At 41.7% G+C, this 21,319-nt stretch overlaps 1 protein-coding gene across 7 annotated transcripts; it reads right to left on the bottom strand.

Annotated features, from left to right (window-relative positions):
• Nucleotides 1-1,447: 1,447 nt before the first annotated feature.
• Nucleotides 1,448-16,056, bottom strand: LOC107725017 (ELAV-like protein 3). Of its 7 annotated transcripts, none has more exons than XM_016534137.1 (7): nucleotides 15,646-16,056; nucleotides 9,347-9,563; nucleotides 9,164-9,267; nucleotides 6,161-6,314; nucleotides 4,936-5,164; nucleotides 4,469-4,507; nucleotides 1,448-3,847 (listed from the first exon to the last, which is right to left on the bottom strand). In XM_016534137.1, exons 1-7 carry the CDS (start codon nucleotides 15,652-15,654, stop codon nucleotides 3,499-3,501), a joined length of 1,101 nt encoding a protein of 366 aa, XP_016389623.1. In that variant the 5' UTR covers nucleotides 15,655-16,056; the 3' UTR covers nucleotides 1,448-3,498. The 7 variants fall into 7 exon arrangements, with proteins under 7 accessions (XP_016389623.1, XP_016389625.1, XP_016389624.1 ...); XM_016534139.1 differs by having other exon boundaries at nucleotides 1,448-3,826; XM_016534138.1 differs by having other exon boundaries at nucleotides 4,936-5,161.
• Between the last annotated feature and the right edge of the window lie 5,263 nt (nucleotides 16,057-21,319).

The raw sequence follows: 21,319 nt of genomic DNA, 5'->3' as shown, positions 1-21,319 counted from the left end.
TCCTCCTTTGTTATGTGTTTGTTTATGTTTGGAAGTATGAGATTTGTCTTCGTGACACACAGACACTGAGATCAGGAGTTCTGCTTTTGACCTTTTTTTTATTATCATTATTGTTCATTTGTTTTATTCTGTTATTCCTGGAAAATGGTTTCAGAAGAACGTTGCTAAGTAACTCTGTGTCCCTCCTAAATTAACTGACACAAAATACAACTGGTTGAGAAACAGAGTGACCACTGACCCCTTTATCTAGCTCAGCGCCTCGCCTCGCCTGGCCCGTCTCCCCCGCTGCGCTTTCTTCGCCCACGTCTGCTAATCGTTGCGCTCTAGCCCTCCCACTGACTCTTTTATTTTCTAGACCGCACTCTCGGTCGGTTTGACGGCTGTATGACAGCGGGTGAGCCTAAGGCCTGGCTGCTGGTCAGAGCACTAATAAGGGGGTGGAGGAAGGGATAATGGACATTTTTAGAGACCAGAGCTCTTGGTGCTTGTTTGATTCTTCTAATGAATCTGTTAGTTAACACTTTTTTTTTCATTTTGTTGTTGTTCGTTACATTTGATCCACTCACTATTCTGCAAACCATTTCAGTGTGACGTTTAATTTCTTTTTTTAAAAATATATATATCTTTTGTTCTCAGTCAATATAAAAACGAAGCACATTGCACTTACTGTTCCATAGGAAAGGTTTTTTTTTTTTCTTTTTTTTTTTTAATGATTATTATTGTAGTTGCTCAAGCGGTGCAGCATGTTTGTTTCCTGCCATTGTCCTTGGCTCTCTGAGGGGATGGGGGAGCGGTGTAGCTAAAGGGTTCATTGGGACACTCGGCCAGAGGGACGACGCTAAAACCTCCCTATGGCCACTGTATCTACCCCATCGCTCATTTTAGAGGGCGGACCAATCTTTACGTCTAGGATTTTTGTCCCCTCTAGGGCACACCACCGATGAGTTCCAGGATGAGTTGCGTTAGCGAAAGAAAAACGTGTTGCTTTGTTACTGTAGCGCAAGCTGAGGGGGTTACTTCAAGGTGTATCACAGTTTTGATACAATGGGAATGCTGTGGAGGGCCTAGAGACACTTTGATATGTGTTGCGTGTGTGTGTGTGTGTGTGTGTGTGTGTGTGTGTGTGTGTCTAAGTGTACGTGTGTGTGCGGTCACACTCTTGCTAAATGTTTCGGACTGACTTTTTCCCTTCATCAGTGACAAAGCTAAGATCCCTTGGTTGGTTAGTGCTTGTGCAAAGGAGCAAAATTAGGTGTCGACAATATGATGGTGGAATACAGAAGATATGTGGAGCAGAAATTAAATAAAAACAAACAAATCTAGACAGCACAATGATAGACATTTGCTTGTTGTGTTGACATACTGGCGAATATAATCCACTATGGATTATTGTGAGAATTGATTACATTAATAAGTGCAGCTACATTACATTGTCAATTTTTTTTTGCTTTTTTGGTGCACCGAACATGCTGAAGCGTTAAGGTGATTCTTCTTTTTTGTTTTTGCCGATACAAGATGAGATGCTCTGGGTGTTCGATGTGACGCCGTTTCGAGCTTCACTGCACCGTTATTGAAGCAACGCTTGATTTTTTTTCAACACTTTAGAGAAACCGTAACGTCGCTTTCCTGCGTAATGCATACATGTACCTGTCTGCTGATTCTTTTTTTAAATGTTTCGTATGTTTCTCTTTTTTTTTTTGTATTTTTGAAAATGAAATGGTTTCACTGCATGTAAGTCTTAGTCCCCAACCCTCCGATCCCCGCCCTAACACCGCAGACTGGCCCTCTCTCCCAAAGTTGAAAACTCTGAAAATAAAAGCCATGCGGTGTGTCCAAAGATTTCCACGATTTAAGAATCTGTAAAAATGTTGCACAAGGTCTTGTGGTTTTTTTCTTCGTCGATATAAAAATATATTAATCTCTAATGTAATCCTTTCAAAGAGATCATTGTCCTCTTTGGCTAACACAGCGTTATTTAGAAAAGCAAAATGTCACTTGATTTGAACACATTTACATCTTTCAGTTCTTTTCTTCATATAATGTGAAGTTTTGCAATTTTACAGCAATGTCTCTCCCCATGGAACAGTTTCGTTTGTTTTATCGCAGGGCTGTGGACAGCTTGGGCATTGTCTTTAATGTGTCTAGGGAATTTTTCAGTTATGAGATTTTTTGTGCAGCTCATGTGGCTGCGACTTGCTTTAAAGGGTCTTGAGGACACTAAATTTTATTTGATATGTAGCCGTTTAGATACGCAGGGGCTGCTAAAACCGGTTCGGGAAAGTGAATTATAATGCGATTCTGTTTAGTGAATGGAGTTAAATGTATCTGAGAAATTATGAAGACCAAGGACGACCAATCCCAGTGGCCTCTGACCTTCATAACAGCTCACTCTTTTGCTCAAAGAGCTGACACACAGCCTTTCCTACTCCCGAGCCATTCAAACCTGTTTAAAATGATCTAATATGGTTCTGGATTCCGCAGTCGGCCTTCGTAATTGGTTTGAAAGACTTTCAGAAGAATTCCAAATGCCATCGCCATGGGAACACTGTCGAAATGCCCCTAGTTACACAGACAACTGCATGTGGTGGAATCGATTCTAAATTCTAACTCTAAAACTCAGAGTGGAAAGATACGAGATTCTAGGTCGCCATGTTTTGTGATGTTTCGCTATGCCCTCCAGCAGAGGTGCGTGTGTGCATGTGCGTGTATGTGTGTGCGAGTGTCTCTGATGAACGTTGTCTTTCGGTGTGCTGAGGTGATTGTGATGACCCCCGGGTGACCTCTCGATTTGTGACTACCATCCACACAGTTTGTTCAGCGGTTGTTGGGTTGGACCTCGAGTAAGGTGTGTGTGGTGCCATAAGGCAAGTTTGCAACCTAATGTAGAGCCAGGAAACCGTAATCAAAGTTCTAGAAAATGCTTACATATTTGGCTATTAAAACCACCTTAAATGTTGAATATATAGTTATATCATAATATATATGAGAACACTGTTTTAATCATTTTCTCTAAAAAATCACTGATTCAAAATGCCCAAGTGTAAAAAAGTGACTACATCCTCTGAAGCCAGACAGGAGAGTTACCGGGGCAAGATTTCGGGTAAATTGCACATATTCGATTAACTTTTTTTTTCCCCGTTCGTTCGTTCGTTGACCAGTTCTCTTACTTTGCCTGAATTAAATTAAATCTCTGCAGACATTCTCTGTCACATTCATAAGACTGTCCCTCCTCGTGGATTTCCCCAGCCCAGCCCCGCCTCACAACTCTGCTAATTCAATACAGGCAAATGTTGGGAAGGACTAGCATGTTGTGTAAAGAGAAAAGAAAAACAACTCTACTTGTGTATTTTTGTTTGAAACAACTAAACGTGTGTGTGTATGTGTGTGTGTCGAATGTGTGTTAGAGAGCGACTCAGTCCAGGCCCATGTAGAGTGAATGTACAGGGAGCTCAGTAGCTCCCCCTGCATGTTAAAGAGCAGTAGTGACTAGGCCTTCCTTCAAGCCTTGTGCTGCTTGCTGGTCTTGAAGGAGACCTGCAGCACGCGGTCGCCCAGGCGGTAGCCGTTGAGGCTGGCGATAGCCATGGCCGCCTCGTCGTAGTTGGTCATGGTGACAAAGCCAAAGCCCTTACATTTGTTGGTGGTGAAGTCACGGATGACCTTGACGTTTGTGACAGCGCCGAACGGCCCAAAGAGCTGCCACAGGACGCTTTCGTCGGCTTCCGGGGACAGGTTGTAGACGAAGATGCACCAGCCGGCTCCGGTGGGCCCGGTCAGGTTGACGCCGGCTAGACTGGTCATGCTGTCAATGGTTATGGGGGAGAATCTGGGGAGGAAAGAAGGAGAGCTACCATGGGTGTCATTCTGAAGTTCAGCACAGCGTGCTTCTCATTACCACATGTTCCTGCCACTTTTGTCTCTTTGAGAACCGGACACTCGCTCTCCACAGCCTTAAGTAGGTAAGAAAATGGGCAGCTATTGTATTATTAACTAGGTTGACCAAACCAAACTCTAGTCCCTGTTAGGACACAGAATTCACAATGTAACAAAATCACGATATACTTAGCAAAACAGAAACCTAGAGAGGGATGAAGGCAAATCAGAAACAAATCAACGGAAAATTGGAACGAACAGAGGAGACACAAACGGAATCTTGTATGTCCATGCTGGTGGAAAAAAATACATTAAAGCAACCAAAACTGAAAAAAAATAATAATAATGTTAGTTCAATACATACAAATCAGTTCAATCAAGGAATCAACCAAAAGAACAAAAAGGTTCAACAAAGCCATGCCAGAATGTCCTGCTGTGATATCAGCTATGTCAATCTAGTCTACTGAAACGGTGGTTTATCAAATCAAATCTCTAATGGTAATGCTTAAGTCAGCAGGTGATATTCCGGGCACTTTGTTTGAGCTTGTTTAGGCATGGATGCTTTTGAAAGGACACCATTTTTTGTGGAAATTACCTCTTGACTCCGTAGCTGGCGTTTAGTAAATTGTCGAGTCTGCAATGCAAGAGGGAGAGTGACTGAGGTGAAGATATTAGTTGCAAGATCCAACAACCAGAGACAAGCGTTTTCATGCAGCCACTTCAGCCACCAGGGGGAGCTCTTTACTGGGCACCGCATCCACCAATCAGCAGGCGGCGGCTCGCTGGTCAGTGCTTACAGACTCAGAGGCTGAGCCCTCAGGCGATGGATTGAGAGTACTGCGATGAATGCTTGTGAATGCATCCATGACGTGACTGATTCACATGCAGTGTTTTATCTCTAAGCAGGGCAGTTCTTTTAAAATTAAGCACTGCCTCAGTTGGGCCCGTTGTGATTTGTCGAAAAAATCCCCCTGATGGCGTGAACGCGCTACGGTTTAAAGGAAAACCGGCAGAGGCAGAGTAGGGAGCGGTAGGGGTGTGGGCTGCAGGTGGGAGCGGTACCTGAAGCGCTGAGTCTGGTGGTGCAGAGGGCCGGTGAAGCGGCGAGCAGCTGTCTGGTAAAGCTGGGTAAGCAGGGCCTGTCCTGTCTTCTGACTGGGGTTGTTGGCGAACTTTACGGTGATGGGCTCGGCGGCGCCCAGCGGCTTTTGACCATTCAGGCCTTTGATGGCCTCCTCGGCCTCGTTTCTCTTATCGAACCGAATGAATCCTACTCCGCGCGATATACCTGCTCCGGACAGAAAGCGAGGCAAATGTTAGCACCGTCAATCGAATCAATGACAGATAAGTTGAGTCATGTGGTCACAGGTTTAAACCAAACTGTTTACTTTAGTACTTTATGATCTACTTTTTCTACTTTAAAAATAACCATATTCAGAGCAAACCATTTAATTTCCATACTGTGACGTATTTCTCACTGATGCAGGAACTTTGATGAGAAAAAAAATGGGTGGGATTTGATTTTATGTATTGGGAAGTTGGCTTTTGATTAACACTGTACGTTAATATCAATGAAAAAGGATAAATGGTTTTTGATTTTGATTTTTTTTTTTTATTAAAACGTTGTACAGATGAATAATGCATAATTGTATATTTCAATAGACGTCTTTATTCTTTAGTTTTAAATTTTCTGTGAGGTTTTACATTTTTTATTCATTCAATCCTTTTATACCCAAAGGATTTGTGGTTTTTCTCATAAAGTTTGTTTATTTATTTATTTATTTATTCATTCATTTATTTATGTGCAACTGTGTAGCACTTGGGGTCACTTCAGTCTTCTTTTTTTTTATTTGACAGTAAGATCAGGAATCAGGATTATTATAGTTTACTGAAACTAAAAGATTAAAAAATGTTACTTGAAATAAAATAATCAATACAAATATGAAAAACTTTTATTTCAGCTAGTTGCCAAACATTTATCATTTTCATTTGGTTTATCTTAACATACTAAAATAACTAAAACTAAAATGAATAAAAACCAGTCATGTTTAAACATACCTAAATTATTACTAAAACTGTAACTGAAATAAAATTAATTCAAAATATTACCAAAATAACACTGCCAGGAATGTGCATTGGATATGTAAAAATGGGGTCAATTTTGATTTCATGTTGACTGTGGTGGAGCATATAGCTTATTTTTTTGCGTCACATCCAGAGCATTAATTAGATTTGTAATCCTCCCCCAGGGTCCCTACGCTGTTTGTGGAAGTGTGGTAACGTTTACCTGTGACCTGGTCTACCAGGATGCGTGAGGTGATGATCCTTCCATACTGGGAAAACAACTGCTCCATGTCTTTCTGACTCATGGTTTTGGGCAGGCCGCTCACGTACAGGTTGGCATCGCGTATGGAAGCTGAGCTTGGTCTGGCATAGGACACCTACATCGCACACACACACACAACAAGGAGCTGCAGTTTAGGATTTCTTTTAATAGAAATATTAAGAAGCATGCATCAAGACAGCTGTGACAGTCCTAAAACTCCCAGCAGTGCAAACTTTCAAGTGTAGTCGAAGCAGATATGTCACAGCACTGCCACGCTCAAAGGCGAGACATCCGCCCACTCTCTCTCATCCCTCCTTCCTTGAAATCCACGTCTCTTACGTGCACTTCACTCCAACCAAACCCGGTTCTCTTATTAAACGCTACGTCAGCTTCACTGTGCTCCTGACAGCAGAAACACGAACCCACTCTCACATTCACACTTCCCCCCCATACGCATCGACACCCCCTGCGCTGATTTGAGACCAGCTCCCTCAGGGAGTCGTGAGGAAAATTTGATATCATGGGCTGTTATTCTAGCGGGTGATTTTCCACAAGACAGCAGCATTTAGAACCTGTTCCGCTTTGGGACGTGTCATGTAATATCAAGTCCAATTAGGCATTTGTTTTGACGTTCAAATATTCATCTCATTTTTATATTCCCTTCTATATTTCCTAAAACTCCCCCACTGAGCCGCCTTGGTCGTATTTGAGATGCGAACAGATTTTTCTCATAAAATATGTATATTTATGAGTTTCTGGTTGAAAGGGGCTGACTTTGATTGATGGTGTCAGTGTGTGCGCATGTGGTTTTTTGAGATAAAGAGATTGGCCCCCTCCTTCTCCTCCATCTCTCCTTTGTCTTCTCTCTCAAGGGGAACCTGCTCCTCTGGCAACCGGCGAACCAAGTAAACAGATTACAAGATGTCCAGCATCTCTGACAACTCCCCAACACACATCCTCACAAAATACCACATGAAAAAAAACAAAAGCAAATCAAATACAAAGCACAATACCAATTAATGCTAATGGAAATGTGGCACCCTCACTTTACCAAAACTCTGGATTATTCATGTACGATCGTTTCTATTCAACAGTATTACACATACAACTAATACTTCTCATTTATACATGGACATGTTTTGTTTAGAACCTAAAATAGTATATGTTTTTTTGATATATAATTGATTTACCTTTATATTGCATATTTAATATATACTTAGTCTTTTTACAAATGCTCTTTTTTACTTATTCACTAATATACTTTTTATATAGAATTTAATCAACTTTAATATAATATAATACAATATAATAATATGTACTTTTTATTGTCTTTCTAAACATTTATAGTACCATATAGCCTTTTCCCCAATACTAATATAATATATACATTTTAGAATTATTTATTTATATTGCCATATATATAGTCTTTTTACCAATGGACCTTTTTTACTTATTTACTAATAAACTGCTTTAATTATATAATTTAATAAAATTTAAACTGCATATGTACTTTTTTATTATTTTTCTAAACTTTTATAGCACCCTATAGCTTTTTACTCATTTTTACATATATCATTTAGAATTTATATAAATTCTAAATCGGGAAGAAAACATTTATTTCTGTCTGTAACCTTTTTCTTTAATAATGGGCTCTATAACAAAGTATTTCATTTCATTTTTTTTCAACACACATTGGCATATTTGAATCTGATGACCTTTATGTAAGCGATTACAGCAGCAACAACAAAAAAAGTTAAGCAAGTAAACTTGTTTTTATCATAAACAGGAGTCTATTTTAAATGTGTTCAAGCCATTTTACGACGCCCAACCAAGTTATTGCATGTTTCGCCATCAGACCTTGGCAGAATGATGTGTTTTTCCACCATATGCGTGTTTGCGTCTTGCAGGCCAGTATGACTAAGCAGCGGTATTGTTGAGGTAGGGGTGTAATTGTGCAGTGAGTGGGTGAGTGTACAGCAGAGACTGGAGGGGGGAGATGTATTGGAGGGATGGGATGCTGCCCCATAATTAACCCTCTCCCTGTCTCTCCCACAGTACAGATGGTGCCTGCAGCCCATATGGCCCCTAATCCTGTCATTGGCATTCGGCTCCTTCCTAGCCTTTGCTCCTAGCTTTTGCTCCTGCGCCCCATCTCCCTCCCTCCCTCCCCCCTTCCATCCTCGCTATCGGCTCTCTACCTTTATAACAATGCTCTATTGACATGGAAAATATGACATTTGCCCAGCTTAAGGATTTGAGGGCAGTGGGCACACGAATGTTGAATGTCAGAGAACAGTGGCCAAGCCGGATGAATGCGCTGAACAAACAAGACAATTAGGACAATAGCAGTCGGACTCCGTGTTGTTTAAATAACTATGCCAATAATGTTCGCCCATGGACTGCAGTCATTATTCACCGAATAACAGTGCATGACGGTTTCAAATTAGACTAGGGAATGAAACTGCTCTGATGGTCATCTTGGCCTATCATGCGATTTCCATGATATGAGCACATGCAAGCACACGCTAAGTCTGGGGAAGCTGCTTAACTGCTGATTCTTGCCTCGGCTTTGATGTGTGGTGATCAGGTGGCGGCGCAGACCGACTGTTTAATCTCTCGCTTTCAGAAACCCAGGCAGACCTTTCCCCACCCCAAAACCCAGCTGAATTGGGGACAAAGAAGGCCCTAATTAGCCAAGATTGGCGGCAGATGGGGCTCTCCGTGTTGACCTCCAAGCCTCACATTGCGTCTCCCTTATTACATTTCCATCACAATCACCTCTGCACACAACCCATTGCTTTCTGACCTCTACTTTCTCTTTTGTTTTGCTCCTTTTGTCCCCACCACTGATTCCTCCCCTTGCCCCTCCCATTCTCCTCCCCTCCTGCTGTCACGTCTGTCTTGGGCCCTGCTTTAGTCCTCCCCATCGAGTGATTGAAGAGCGTGGCTTCATGAGTCTCTTACCTTGATGGTTTTGGTCTGCAGTTTGAGACCGTTGAGCGTGTTGATTGCCTTGTCGGCATCATTGGGGTCCACGTAGTTTACGAAGCCGTAGCCCAAACTCTGGCCTGCAATAGTACGAACGAGAATGCTTTGGAAAAGGATGCTTTGATGCTAATTTTCACCGAGACCAAATCGCGTGCTCACCTGTGATCTTGTCTCGGACTAATTTGCAGGACTCGATTTCTCCGATACTGCCGAAAAGGCTCTTGAACTCCTCCTGGGTCATGTTCTGAGGCAGGTAGTTGACGATCAGGTTGGTTTTGCTGTCGTCCGCGGCACCGTTAGTGCTAATGACGGGGCCGTTAGGCAGGCTGGTTCCGCTCGGACCATTGGACACCTGAGTTTCCATGGTGCTAATTATCTGCAGGTGAGAAAATTACAAATTACACTCTAAGTTGGGTGAAAACGCATAATTTGAGGGGCGTAATGCTTGGCATCCTGGTTTAGAGGTTAAAAATCAATGTGTCTGAGTGGTAGACGGCCGGAAGAGAACAATATCCCACCTCCCCTCCTCCTCCTCTGACCTCCTCCCTCACTTCAGCTCTCTCCAACTCTCAGCCCCTGGCCCTGCAGATGTCACAGTCCTTTCACTCTTTCCCAGCCCCCTTTATGCTATCCAGGATCAAACAGCGTTACATCACTCGCCTCTGAGAGGATAAACATCAATGTATTTGCGAACACTATTTTTTAAATTTCCTTTTAAGAAAATGCAATTCAGACAAATAAAGATGAGAAGAGTGTACAGTGGGTACGGAAAGTATTCAGACCCCCTTAAATTTTTCACTCTTTGTTATATTGCAGCCATTTGCTAAAATCATTTAAGTTAATTTTTTTTCCTCATTAATGTACACACAGCACCCCATATTGACAGAAAAACACAGAATTGTTGACATTTTTGCAGATTTATTAAAAAAGAAAAACAGAAATATCACATGGTCCTAAGTATTCAGATATTTCAGTTTTTCTTTTTTAATAAATCTGCAAAAATGTCAACAATTCTGTGTTTTTCTGTCAATATGGGGTGCTGTGTGTACATTAATGAGGAAAAAAAAATTAACTTAAATGATTTTACCAAATGGCTGCAATATAACAAAGAGTGAAAAATTTAAGGGGGTCTGAATACTTTCCGTACCCACTGTATGTGTGTGCGTGTGTCTGGATCTTTGGTTCATCCATGTTGCTGTGGAGCACAGCATGATGCTTAATTTGGCCTATAGGGGATTTTCAAAGAACAGATGTATGCAGGTTGTAGACGCTACTTCAGTCTTTAACGGTCCCTTTCTGTCACAATGCCCAACTGGAGTTCTCAAAGTCAGTGCTCTGCATCGTACCATAAGCGATCTGTCGTTTTTATCTCTTTTGTGATTTTCTTGTTGATTCTTTTTGGGGGGTATTTTTCCCAAGGCTGCTACTCTCCAGAATTTACAAATTGGCGTGTGTAATGTATGTTCATGTATCAGTCATCCTTAGTTGACTGAAAGCGCTCTTTCCCCAGAACGGCCCCTGGGGGTGGAACAGGGTGTCTCACCAACCTAATTAACAATGCATCCGTGATTTTTTTTTTTGTTGGAGTCCCACGATCAACAGGCAGAATCATCTGCCACAAGTGTCTTTGTTTTTTAGATTAAAATTAATTTTAGAAATCCTTCCAGGAATGTAATTGGAAATAAATGAAATTGTATCTGATATCTAATTAAGCGGGTTTTTATTTTATTTACATTCATTTGCACTAACAGGTGAATTTATAGTAGTGTGGGAAGTCTGTTCCTTTGTTCTCCCTTCAGCATTGCCTCTTTCTCTCATCTCTCTGTAACGCTCTGTCTCCTCAGTGGAATGATTTATTCTTGCCTTGAGCCTTACCTCTAACCAGGTTGCCCAGGTAACAGCAGCTTGACGACTGTTGCTATTGGCTGGCTTCTTGACTTTTAGTGTGTGCATGTTCGAGAACGAGCGCTCGGTTAAAATCGCTTTTTGTCTTGCATTAATCAAATAAGCTTTCGGGGCAGCCGGAATTTATATCTCAGGCAAATTGACACTGACAAGGAGAAAGCTCAGAGAGGCGAGTTATTAAAGCTCTGCAAACATGGACCTAGGCAAGACTGACTGTCACCCCAGCAGGAATTTCCAAGAGAAGGGCGTTCGTTTGATCACGAATGGCGATAAAATGGCATCTTTTGCTTGGGCAGTAGCCCATAGCCTTCATAGCCTGGGAACTATCTCGGGTTTAGAATGCAAACCTACTCAAACAGGCCCTGCCTATGCATTGACACAAACAGAGTGAGTCTTGACACAATGTGACAGGATCAGGGCAAATGTGATTTGTGAACTGAAGTAAACCTCCCTATGGCAAGCCACCCATCCTCAGCGATGAATGTAGTGAGTTACACACCGCGCAGGCTCTTCGGCCACGCAGACTGACACGTACACTATCTTACAGCCCAGATACTGGCGCCAGCACAGCAGAGGTAGAGGTGGAAGAGCACTTCATCCCAAAATACATGACTCACATAGACAGGCGAGAGACTGCTTACTGCTGGAGTTACTTCCATTGCGCTGCTTAAACATCACACACCTTATCAACTGAAACTACGCTATTAAAAATAGGCCTTTCGAAACAAAACGTGGCCACCGAGCGGGCTTTGACGTTCCCGTCCCAGCCTGTACTTTTCTATTTCTGGGAGAGAGCTCCCTCAATATTTAATGCACCGCATCAGCATCGCCTACACAAGGACCCAGACTCGCACGCAAACAAGAGCCCTGCATCTCATACGCAAAACCTATTACCTTCCCACCAGTGCGCTGATAAGGATAAATGACTGCAAAGATTCTTCTTAGTGAGTCTGTAATTAGAGTCTGCTGAAATGACCGTCAAGCCTTGTCAAACAAAAGGGGTTTTTCCCCCTGTTGAATGTCACAGTACACAAATGTAAGATCAAACCAAGCCACTTGGTTTAACTACCACCTTTTTTGTTCTTGAGAGACATAATGAGACTAACTTTAATAAAAATGTAGATGATTTTAAAATATGGTAATAAATTAAAATACATTTACAGTCTTAAACACATCATGCTTTAAAAAAACAGGCCTGAAGATCAGCATGAGAAAAAAGCAATCTGACTGTGAAGACTATTGGCTCACGTCACTTCCTTAATGTCCCTGTGCAGTGAGGGAGCCATTTTCTTAAAATAAACAGTCTCGCACAAGATCCGGCGAGGTAAACAAATAAAGCATAAGGCTGATCTAATCTGTAGCTGTATGTAACATGTCAACATTAATTTTCAGACTGCCAGGGTAGCGATTGCCAGCATTATCTGTCAACGAAAATGAATCTGTGCTCGTGACATTTCTGACGCCTAATGCAGACCTTAATTTTTATCATTTGTAATTCACAAACGTACGCGTCTGGACGGGCCTCCTGACTGAAATGTGAATGTTGGATTGCCAATAGGCCGTTTCAGTAACAGATTACAGGATTATCCTAAACAAAAGGCATTAGCCACACTCTCACTGCAGTTTAAGGGATCACTGTGGCAGCTGTAAAACAACAGGACACAAGTCAAAACTGAACGGATAAACCCTTTTCTTTGTTATCTATTTTTATCGGTGAATTGGGTTCATTTCACTCGTGAAATTCGCAGCGCGAAAGATAATTGATTTATCACGCGGATACACAAGTCTCTCTTATATTTCCCCAAATAGCGCTATTTTATTTTAAAACAATGTATTTGCTATTTTAAATTATTAGAATTCTGAAAGAACGCGGGAAGAAAAGGCGCTCGTGGTATTCTGGTATTCCTGTTTGGTCGCTATCCAGAGTGCTGAAATCGGGAGTGGCTCAAGACAACTACCTACAAAATATCCTTGGTGCCGCGGGCTCCGTTTTTTCAAGTGGGCATTAAGCTCTTGATGTCGTCCTTATAAATAAACACGTTTGCGAATCGTTTAAACTCGTTATCCTCTCGTCCTTTGATTGGACAAGTGCGCGTGTGCTCTGTGGGCATTCACAAATACGAGCTCCTTTTTGCTGAATAAACGTATTGACACAAGCGAACAAAAGAGCCACCCGTTCCTCCTCTACAGAGACCATGGCAGCACTATGAATATTAATGTAAACAGTAGCGCTTTGTGTCGAGGCCAGAGGCTGCGGGACTCTCCGGGAACAATGAGCATTGCAACTGTCTTCACTTTTACTCTATTCTACAGGAACAAGACCATTTAATAATAATAATAATAATAGCAAAAATATTAAAAATGTACATTTAAATAACAATGTAATCGAAAAAAATGGCTGTAGCTCATGTCTTTCCTTTATATAAAAACAGCTGTATAATATTCTGTTCGATTCTATTCTAGAATAGAATAGAATTCTATGACTATGACAATTTATTTATATAGCACAATTAAAAACAACCCACGCTGACCAATGTGCTTTACAATAACTAAAACTACAACAAATAAAAACAGAAACAATTAAAATGGTAATAGAGTACCATTAAAAAAAAGTACTTCAGCATAAAAAAACAGTAATAAACAATAGAAAATACTTCAAGTATTAAATGCTTTATCAAACAGAAAAGTTTTAACTTTGATTTAAAAGCAGGCAAAGATGGTGCCAGTCTATTTCGTAGAATTTGGTGCTATTCTAGTTCGTTGACATTTTCTTTTTCTCACCCGAAATCCGTATTTAAATGGAATGGTCGTAATATTTAACAATTAATTTGATTATTTGGGCTGTAAAATCAGTTTCTGTACTGTACCTGTTCAAAATAATCACCGTTCAAATCCACAATAGACGAGGCCTGCATGGTGATCCTATAGCGTGCGTAACGGCCCTGACAGTATACAAATACTGTGAAACATCATCTTTTTTTTTAAACGCCGTCTTTTTCTTTAATTGACAAACCCCTTTATGAACGATTAACGAGGAGCTCGCGTGTTCAGACGGTTGTGTTGTGTTGTGTATCGCTGTGATGTCCTTGTCCTTGAATTGCGTACGCGCCTGGAGAAGGTTATCTGACTCAACGGTTTTATGTGCTTTGGCACTGCGGTAGAGGCTCGTGCTCACGGAGGACTGCGGAACAACACGCCGAGGGGCCCGTCATTCATTCATCACACCATCGATTGAGACTTAAAGCGAAAGAGAAGCGCGTCGCTTCCTATCGCCTTTTGTCTGAGGTCACTATAAAACAAGTCAGGCTGTCCTTCACAGCAGACCAATATATATTTACTTATTTGTCAAGACTAGAGGCCTCTATAACCTCAAACGCAAAATGTTGTGTAGCCGACAAGGGTGTAGCCTAGGGTAATATTTAAAGTGGGCTATTAAAATTATGTATATTACAAAACGAGTCGCCATTATAGCCAATCTAGTACCATTATCACGTCTTTCTGATAAGAAACAAAGACGGTTAACCTGACAGCACTTCATGTCGAGCAGGCCTAAAGAATTAAACGTAATTCATTAATCTTAACATTTTAAATGTGAACATGTTTGTATTCAAATAAGCGGTTCTGTTTATGTTTTCACACAGAAAATCTACGTGAATATGGTGATTCTGTGCGCGTGCCATCGCAGTCTTCTTTTAGAGAAGACACGCCCAAAACGCTTTCCCTCAAGGCCTTTGTATTCCCCTCGTATTGCTTATTTACCCTCTCGGTGTCTATGTATTTTTGGTGAGGGAAGAAGAAAAACGCAACTCGCTAAGATATCGCAAGAAATGCGTGATATTTAGCCGTTTCCATGCATGACATTTCGCCTTTTCCTCTCTCGCGGTGTCTTATATAGCATCGCAAGCTTTAGGAATTTTGTCCTGCCTGATTCAATCCAAACCAACGGATGCATAATATCTCCCCTCCCCCTCTGAGTGACTCGACCCTTTTCTTTGCCTTTGCTCTCGATGGGCTCTCAGCCTCCCAGGCATCGGGTTTTGTCTCCGAGATTCAGTCTCGAGCATCCTTTCCGAGCGAGGCATGTGCCTTCTTACGCCCTTCTTCTGCGTCCGCCGCACCTCTGCTATTTCTGAGGAATTCCTCAGCGCTCTTTGTTAATAATGGCTAATTATCGCTTGAACGCGTTTAATTAGCGGATGTAGGAATAAATGTATGTTGCGGAGGGTTTCACGCATTACGTGATTTATGACGAGTGGCTCTTACGGCAGGAGAAAGCATTGTTTTGATTCTCCTCAGCTCGGCTGTAGCGATGCTCGCGCATGCCTGTATCACATTACTTATACCCTGGGCTAATCGTTAATCTTGTTTACGGAATCCGCGATTAGATGTGCCAGTATGTTTGACCACCAAATGCTGTGTGCATGTTTTGGTTAGCTTGTATTGTCATACCCTATATTTTGTATCTAATTATACATCTCAGCTGTTAGAATTGATTTTGTGGTGATGCTGTTATTGTTTTTTCATGAGATAGACCAAAAAAAGGGCATACGTACAGTAACCATTCTTGATGTACAAAGATGATAGTGATCTAGGTCCTTCAAGTGGCAGGTCTTCAGGCTGTCTTGCAGATATTACGCCGTGGTGTGGCTCGAGAAAGGCGAATGTCAGGTTCCAAACGAAAAGAAAAAAAAAGAAAAAGGAAAAACGACAGTCTTCGGCAGGAAAGCTCAGCCCGTGCGATTGTAGGTTTCCTCAGCAGTGTGAAAATGAGGAGAAGGGGGTTTTCTTCAGGACGATGATGAGAGAGAGATTTCTCTCCGTGTGGCGTGGGCGATGGTTCAGAAAAAAAAGAGAAGCAGTGATCCCCAGTAGGGTGTGTCCAGGGGAGGGTGTTGTGGTTCTGCTGTTGTGTGTGTATTTCCCAGCTCCTTGCAGGCTCCTTCTGTGCCTCTGCTGCAATGTTCTTCTTTTATGTGTCCTTCTGGCTGGCAGAGCTTGCTGCTGATTGGCTAATTGTGGAGGGAGGGTACTACATGGCAGCCATTGCAATGCGCTCCTCTCCCATTATCCCCTTCAGGAGAGATCACCGAGAGCCCCCCGTCCCTCCACCCTCCACCATCTCTCCACTCTTCCTTTTGCCCTCCCTTTCTGCCTTACCCCCCACCAACACACATGCAGCGCTGAGTGAATAGAGCTCCACCTGCACTCCGAACAGATGGGTGCAGAAAAAGACAGGAGCCATGCTTTCTCCTTCTCTTTACCTCTCGCTCGCTCTCTCTCATCCCCTTACTCAAGCCTCAGTTTTTCCCTCTATTGATTATTTGTCCTTGCAGCGCAGCTCTTCTTCTCAAATTCCATCTTCTCAGTCTGACACGCTGCATTTCTAAGAATGCCGTGAATGAGTCCGGCGTTTTTTTTTTCCAAATGCAGAATGGCTGTGCAAAGGCATATCTGTGTGAAGGTCATAACACGGCCCACTGCTTAACCGTTCATGTCAGGTGCGTGTTGAATGCATATGTTGCATAATCACACAAAGGCCAGTGCTTACAATATGGATTAAGACATCATTTTGGTTGTCAATGTCATATAGATGTCATGCATTGTTTGTATGATCCCATTGACTTAATGTCCAGCGACACCTAAAATCAGAAGGCATGTGTCTGCTTATTGTTGCTCGTTGGTGCTGATATTAAACATCGACACACACTGATTGCAGCGGTTGTTATCTCAAGCTCCCTTCCCCCCATTTCCAGTCTCGGGTAGTGGGTAGAGCTCACTGAGACAGGCTGTTTGGTCTCATCTATAATGCATCTCCTGCCCCAGGACTTGATGTGTGACAAATGACCTATTTCTGCACAGACCCCCACAGGGCCTTGACCTGAGGGAGCGCGCTCGGTATATCTCTGTTACGCGGATGTCTTTGGCACTTTCATAGGTGCGAGTCTCCGTTGGGTGAAGTTGGAGGAGATGGTTGCAGAGCATGTAGACTTATGGAAATGTACGCTTAGCCGATGAGGTGTGAGGGGGATGTCATTCCCACTAGAGGATGTGTTTATTTTAGTCTGTTTATGTGCGCGCCGGAGACCGCAGGTCGCTGGAACTCCCCATCGGCCTTGGATGACCTTGTGGAAGTCGAGCGCTGTGTGTGTGTGTGTGCGTCTTCAGCAGAAGTTCTCTGTGGTTATGCAGATTGTAGACAGTCACAGCACAGGTATCAGGCATCAGGAGTCAGAGAGGTACAGAGTGGGTGGTATTGTCGTTGGTGGGCAAATGCGCTGTAATGCAGATCAGAAAAACAGCATTTTCTCGACGTGTCTACTCTGAGTAATATACACAATTATATATATTTTGGGGCAATGGGTTCTTGGGAAATCATTGGAGATGGGCGAGTGGGCAGATGTGTTCAAACTCGTTAACCTTTTGATAATCTCGAGAGCGCTGATTGTTGAGCATTTCCGGGTTAGGGGTTAACAGTGAAGGCCAAGCATTCTCCAGTAATTTTTGTCATGCATTGTTTGTATGATCCCATTGACTTAATGTCCAGCGACACCTAAAATCAGAGACTTGAGAATGAATGCACATGTCTGCTTATTGTTGCTCGTTGGAGCTGATATTAAACATCGACACATACTGATTGCAGCGGTTGTTATCTCAAGCTCCCTTCCCCCCGTTTCCAGTCTCAGGGAGTGGGTAGAGCTCACTGAGACAGGCTGTTTGGTCTCATCTATAATGCATCTCCTGCCCCAGGACTTGATGTGTGACAAATGACCTATTTCTGCACAGACCCCCACAGGGCCTTGACCTGAGGGAGCGCGCTCGGTGTATCTCTGTTATGTCGTTGGCACTTTCATAGGTGCGAGTCTCCAATGGGTGAAGTTGGAGGAGATGGTTGCAGAGCATGTAGACTTATGGAAATGTACGCTTAGCCGATGAGGTGTGAGGGGGATGTCATTCCCACTAGAGGATGTGTTTATTTTAGTCTGTTTATGTGCGCGCTGGAGACCACAGGTCACTGGAACTCACATACATCCGCATCGGCCTTGGGTGACCTTGTGGAAGTGGAGCGCTGTGTGTGCGCGCGTCTTCAGCAGAAGTTCTCTGTGGTTATGCAGATTGTAGACAGTCACAGCACAGGTATCAGGCATCAGGAGTCAGAGAGGTACAGAGTGGGTGGTATTGTCGTTGGTGGGCAAATGCGCTGTAATGCAGATCAGAAAAACAGCATTTTCTCGACGTGTCTACTCTGAGTAATATACACAATTATATATATTTTGGGGCAATGGGTTCTTGGGAAATCATTGGAGATGGGCGAGTGGGCAGATGTGTTCAAACTCGTTAACCTTTTGATAATCTCGAGAGCGCTGATTGTTGAGCATTTCCGGGTTAGGGGTTAACAGTGAAGGCCAAGCATTCTCCAGTAATTTTGACTCAATCGGGCGCTCTGGAATGGATGGCAATGCGACTGCGACGGGTGTTATCATTTATTACGATTTTGAACTAGTTTTTGTTTTTCGATTTTCTGTTTTCATTTGAATTTTAGCTAAAGCAATGGTCCACCCAAAAATTATCATTCTGTCATCATTTAGGAGAATTATAATTTTTGGGTGGACCATTGCTTTATCTAAAATTCAAATGAAAACAGAAAATACCATACTTGGCCACATGTCATGTCACTTTCACTTTTTCACTTTCATTTACTCCTGTTTGACTTTCTTTCTGAGGAACATAGAAGATATTTTAATGAATGTTGGTAACCAAATGGTTTAGGGTCTCTCTGACTTGCATTGTATAGAAATAAAAATAGTCAATGGGACCCGGAACTGTGTGGTTACCAACATAAAATATCAAAATATAATCAAAATAATCAGAATATCTTCTTTTGTGTTTCACAGAAGAAAGTCATACAGGTTTGAAATGACAATGAGGATGAGTAAATAATGAGTGTTTGTATTCTGGGTGGAATATTTCTTCAGTTTTAGTCATTTTGTTGTATATTCATTTTTATTTCAGTTTTAGTCTTAGTACATGAAGTTAAACTAAATGAAAATGAGAACTGTTGCCTTGGCAACTAGCTGTAATAAAATACGTTTTTCATATTTTATTTCAGTTAAAGTTTGTTTTATTATACGTAACATAATGGTTTTAGTTTTAGTTAACTATAGTAACCCTGGCTGCGAATCGTCCTGGCCTTCATCCTCCTCTCTCATGCTCCCTTTCACTTTCAGTTCTTCCTCCTCTCGGTTCTTGTCCCGCATCTCTACCCCAGTCAGATTCTGAGTGTGGGCCCTGTCTGATATTTTACATAATTGCCTTACATAAGTAGCCAGCTCAGCTCAGAGCTTGGATGATATTAGTGGCGATGAATATTGCATGAGGAAGGCACTCGTTAAGCGTTAATAAGAGGATAGAGATGGGCCCCGCTGTCAGTCTGTCTTAACCCCGCCCACTCCGCTCTGTCAAGTCGCGACCGAGTGAGGGGGAAAGACTTCGCCATTATAGGTGCGGGTGTTGTTTTCTGCTTTGTGAGCTGAATAAAAGCAGCACTTGTGGCACAAAGAGCCCAGGCCTGTTAGCTGCCTACGGTTCCACACGCACCCTGTTCACACTTAGCGTGAATAAACCGGCTTAATTGCAGAGGCTCATTAGGGGTCTTCGCTGGCAGCAGGGCAGCTGAATCCAGCCTGTGGGTAAGAGGGCATCTGAAGCACCTATTCACCACCCTGATTCAGAGGATCAAGCATGGCAGTTCCTAGAAGCTCTCTCAGTAATTTCACTGATGATTTTTAATGTTCAGGAGCCCCTCCAGAAGAGCCGATTAAGAGACTGGCGCTTTTGTCCCAGTGGCATTATAGCATAAGAGACTCTAAGGCTCTCTTTTGCTCTTTCAATGATCATTGATTTTAGTCACTTTTTTATGGCCATCCAAACGTGGCTGTTGTGGAGATCGCTGGTGGAGGAAACCTTGTTTTTTATCTAATAACTCAAAAATGTCTGTTTTACATTTGCAAATTGTGGATTTACATTTATGGGAAGAAAGCATGTTATGATCGCGCTGAATCTATTTCGCACCAGCTCAGGAGATATGATTGTGTGAAGCAGATGTGTTCCATTGCTACAGCTAGTGTTATTCCCCTTATTATGGTCTGAGGTAACGGATTAGAATGGCTCAAAGGTCTGTGCTAAAGAAGATTTTTCCTGGATTCGTATTTTCATGTGGCAGTATTTTAAAATAGCTTCTACAATGCTATTCCTTACCTTAAAATGCCTTCATTACCATATACAAATGAAAATATACATGTACACTGTAAACCATTATACTGTACACCATCCATTTCCATTTTGTATGGTCATAAACACCCTTTAGTATTTGGTTTCTGGAGCTGTATTTTCAGTTGAAATATTTTTATATGATTTAATTTGAATAAAATGTGAAACATTGTTACTACTTTGAAAGGTGCAAATTAAAATAAAAAAAAAATATTATATTAATATTGGTATCCCCATGGTGTACTAGCGGAATTAGGGATATTAATGCACATATAAATAATAAATAAATAAATAAAAGCTGTATTCTTTCAATCATCATAATGCAAATTAAAATAATAAATAAATATATTAATACTGTTATCACCATACTATACTAGTTAAGCTATAGGGACATTAACTAACATATATTATAAATACTTATATCATCCTTTAAATGAATAATCCTGTATTAATTTACCCAAGATTAGTGTAAACAGAGTTAATAGATACTATAAATTATATTCATAGTAATTATGTGTAATATATTAATGTTGTTTGCAGCATGCTGTATGTATGCATGAAAGGTCACTATAGATGAAAATGTAAGGCAAATGCGTAAAATGTAAATGAAAAACTAATATCCTTCACCATGCAATGTTCTGAAATCGGTTTAATGATTTCTATTTCATTTCAATGTCATCAGTATCATGTATCAGTATCATATTCTCAAATATTTAATCCAGTGCTTTTTTTGCAGTGCTTCAATATTAGTTCTACCTCTTTTACAGACGTCTTATGAATTAATAGTAACTCTACTTGAGTACACCATTTCAGCATAATTTGGACCTCTGCTCACGTACTGAAAGCGGTAGCTCAGGATGTAGGAACATATAATGAAGAGGAATCTCATTATCCAGCTATGCTGAGCGTGACGGCTCATATAATCATAGTCAATACACTGTTTGGCATTTGTTATGACAG

This window comes from Sinocyclocheilus rhinocerous, unplaced genomic scaffold, assembly GCF_001515625.1.
Source record: "Sinocyclocheilus rhinocerous isolate Xijiao unplaced genomic scaffold, SAMN03320098_v1.1 scaffold1027, whole genome shotgun sequence".
NCBI lineage: Eukaryota > Metazoa > Chordata > Actinopteri > Cypriniformes > Cyprinidae > Sinocyclocheilus > Sinocyclocheilus rhinocerous.
The sequence above is the reverse complement of the archived record's forward strand: the minus strand, read 5'-3'. Positions and strand labels throughout refer to the sequence as shown.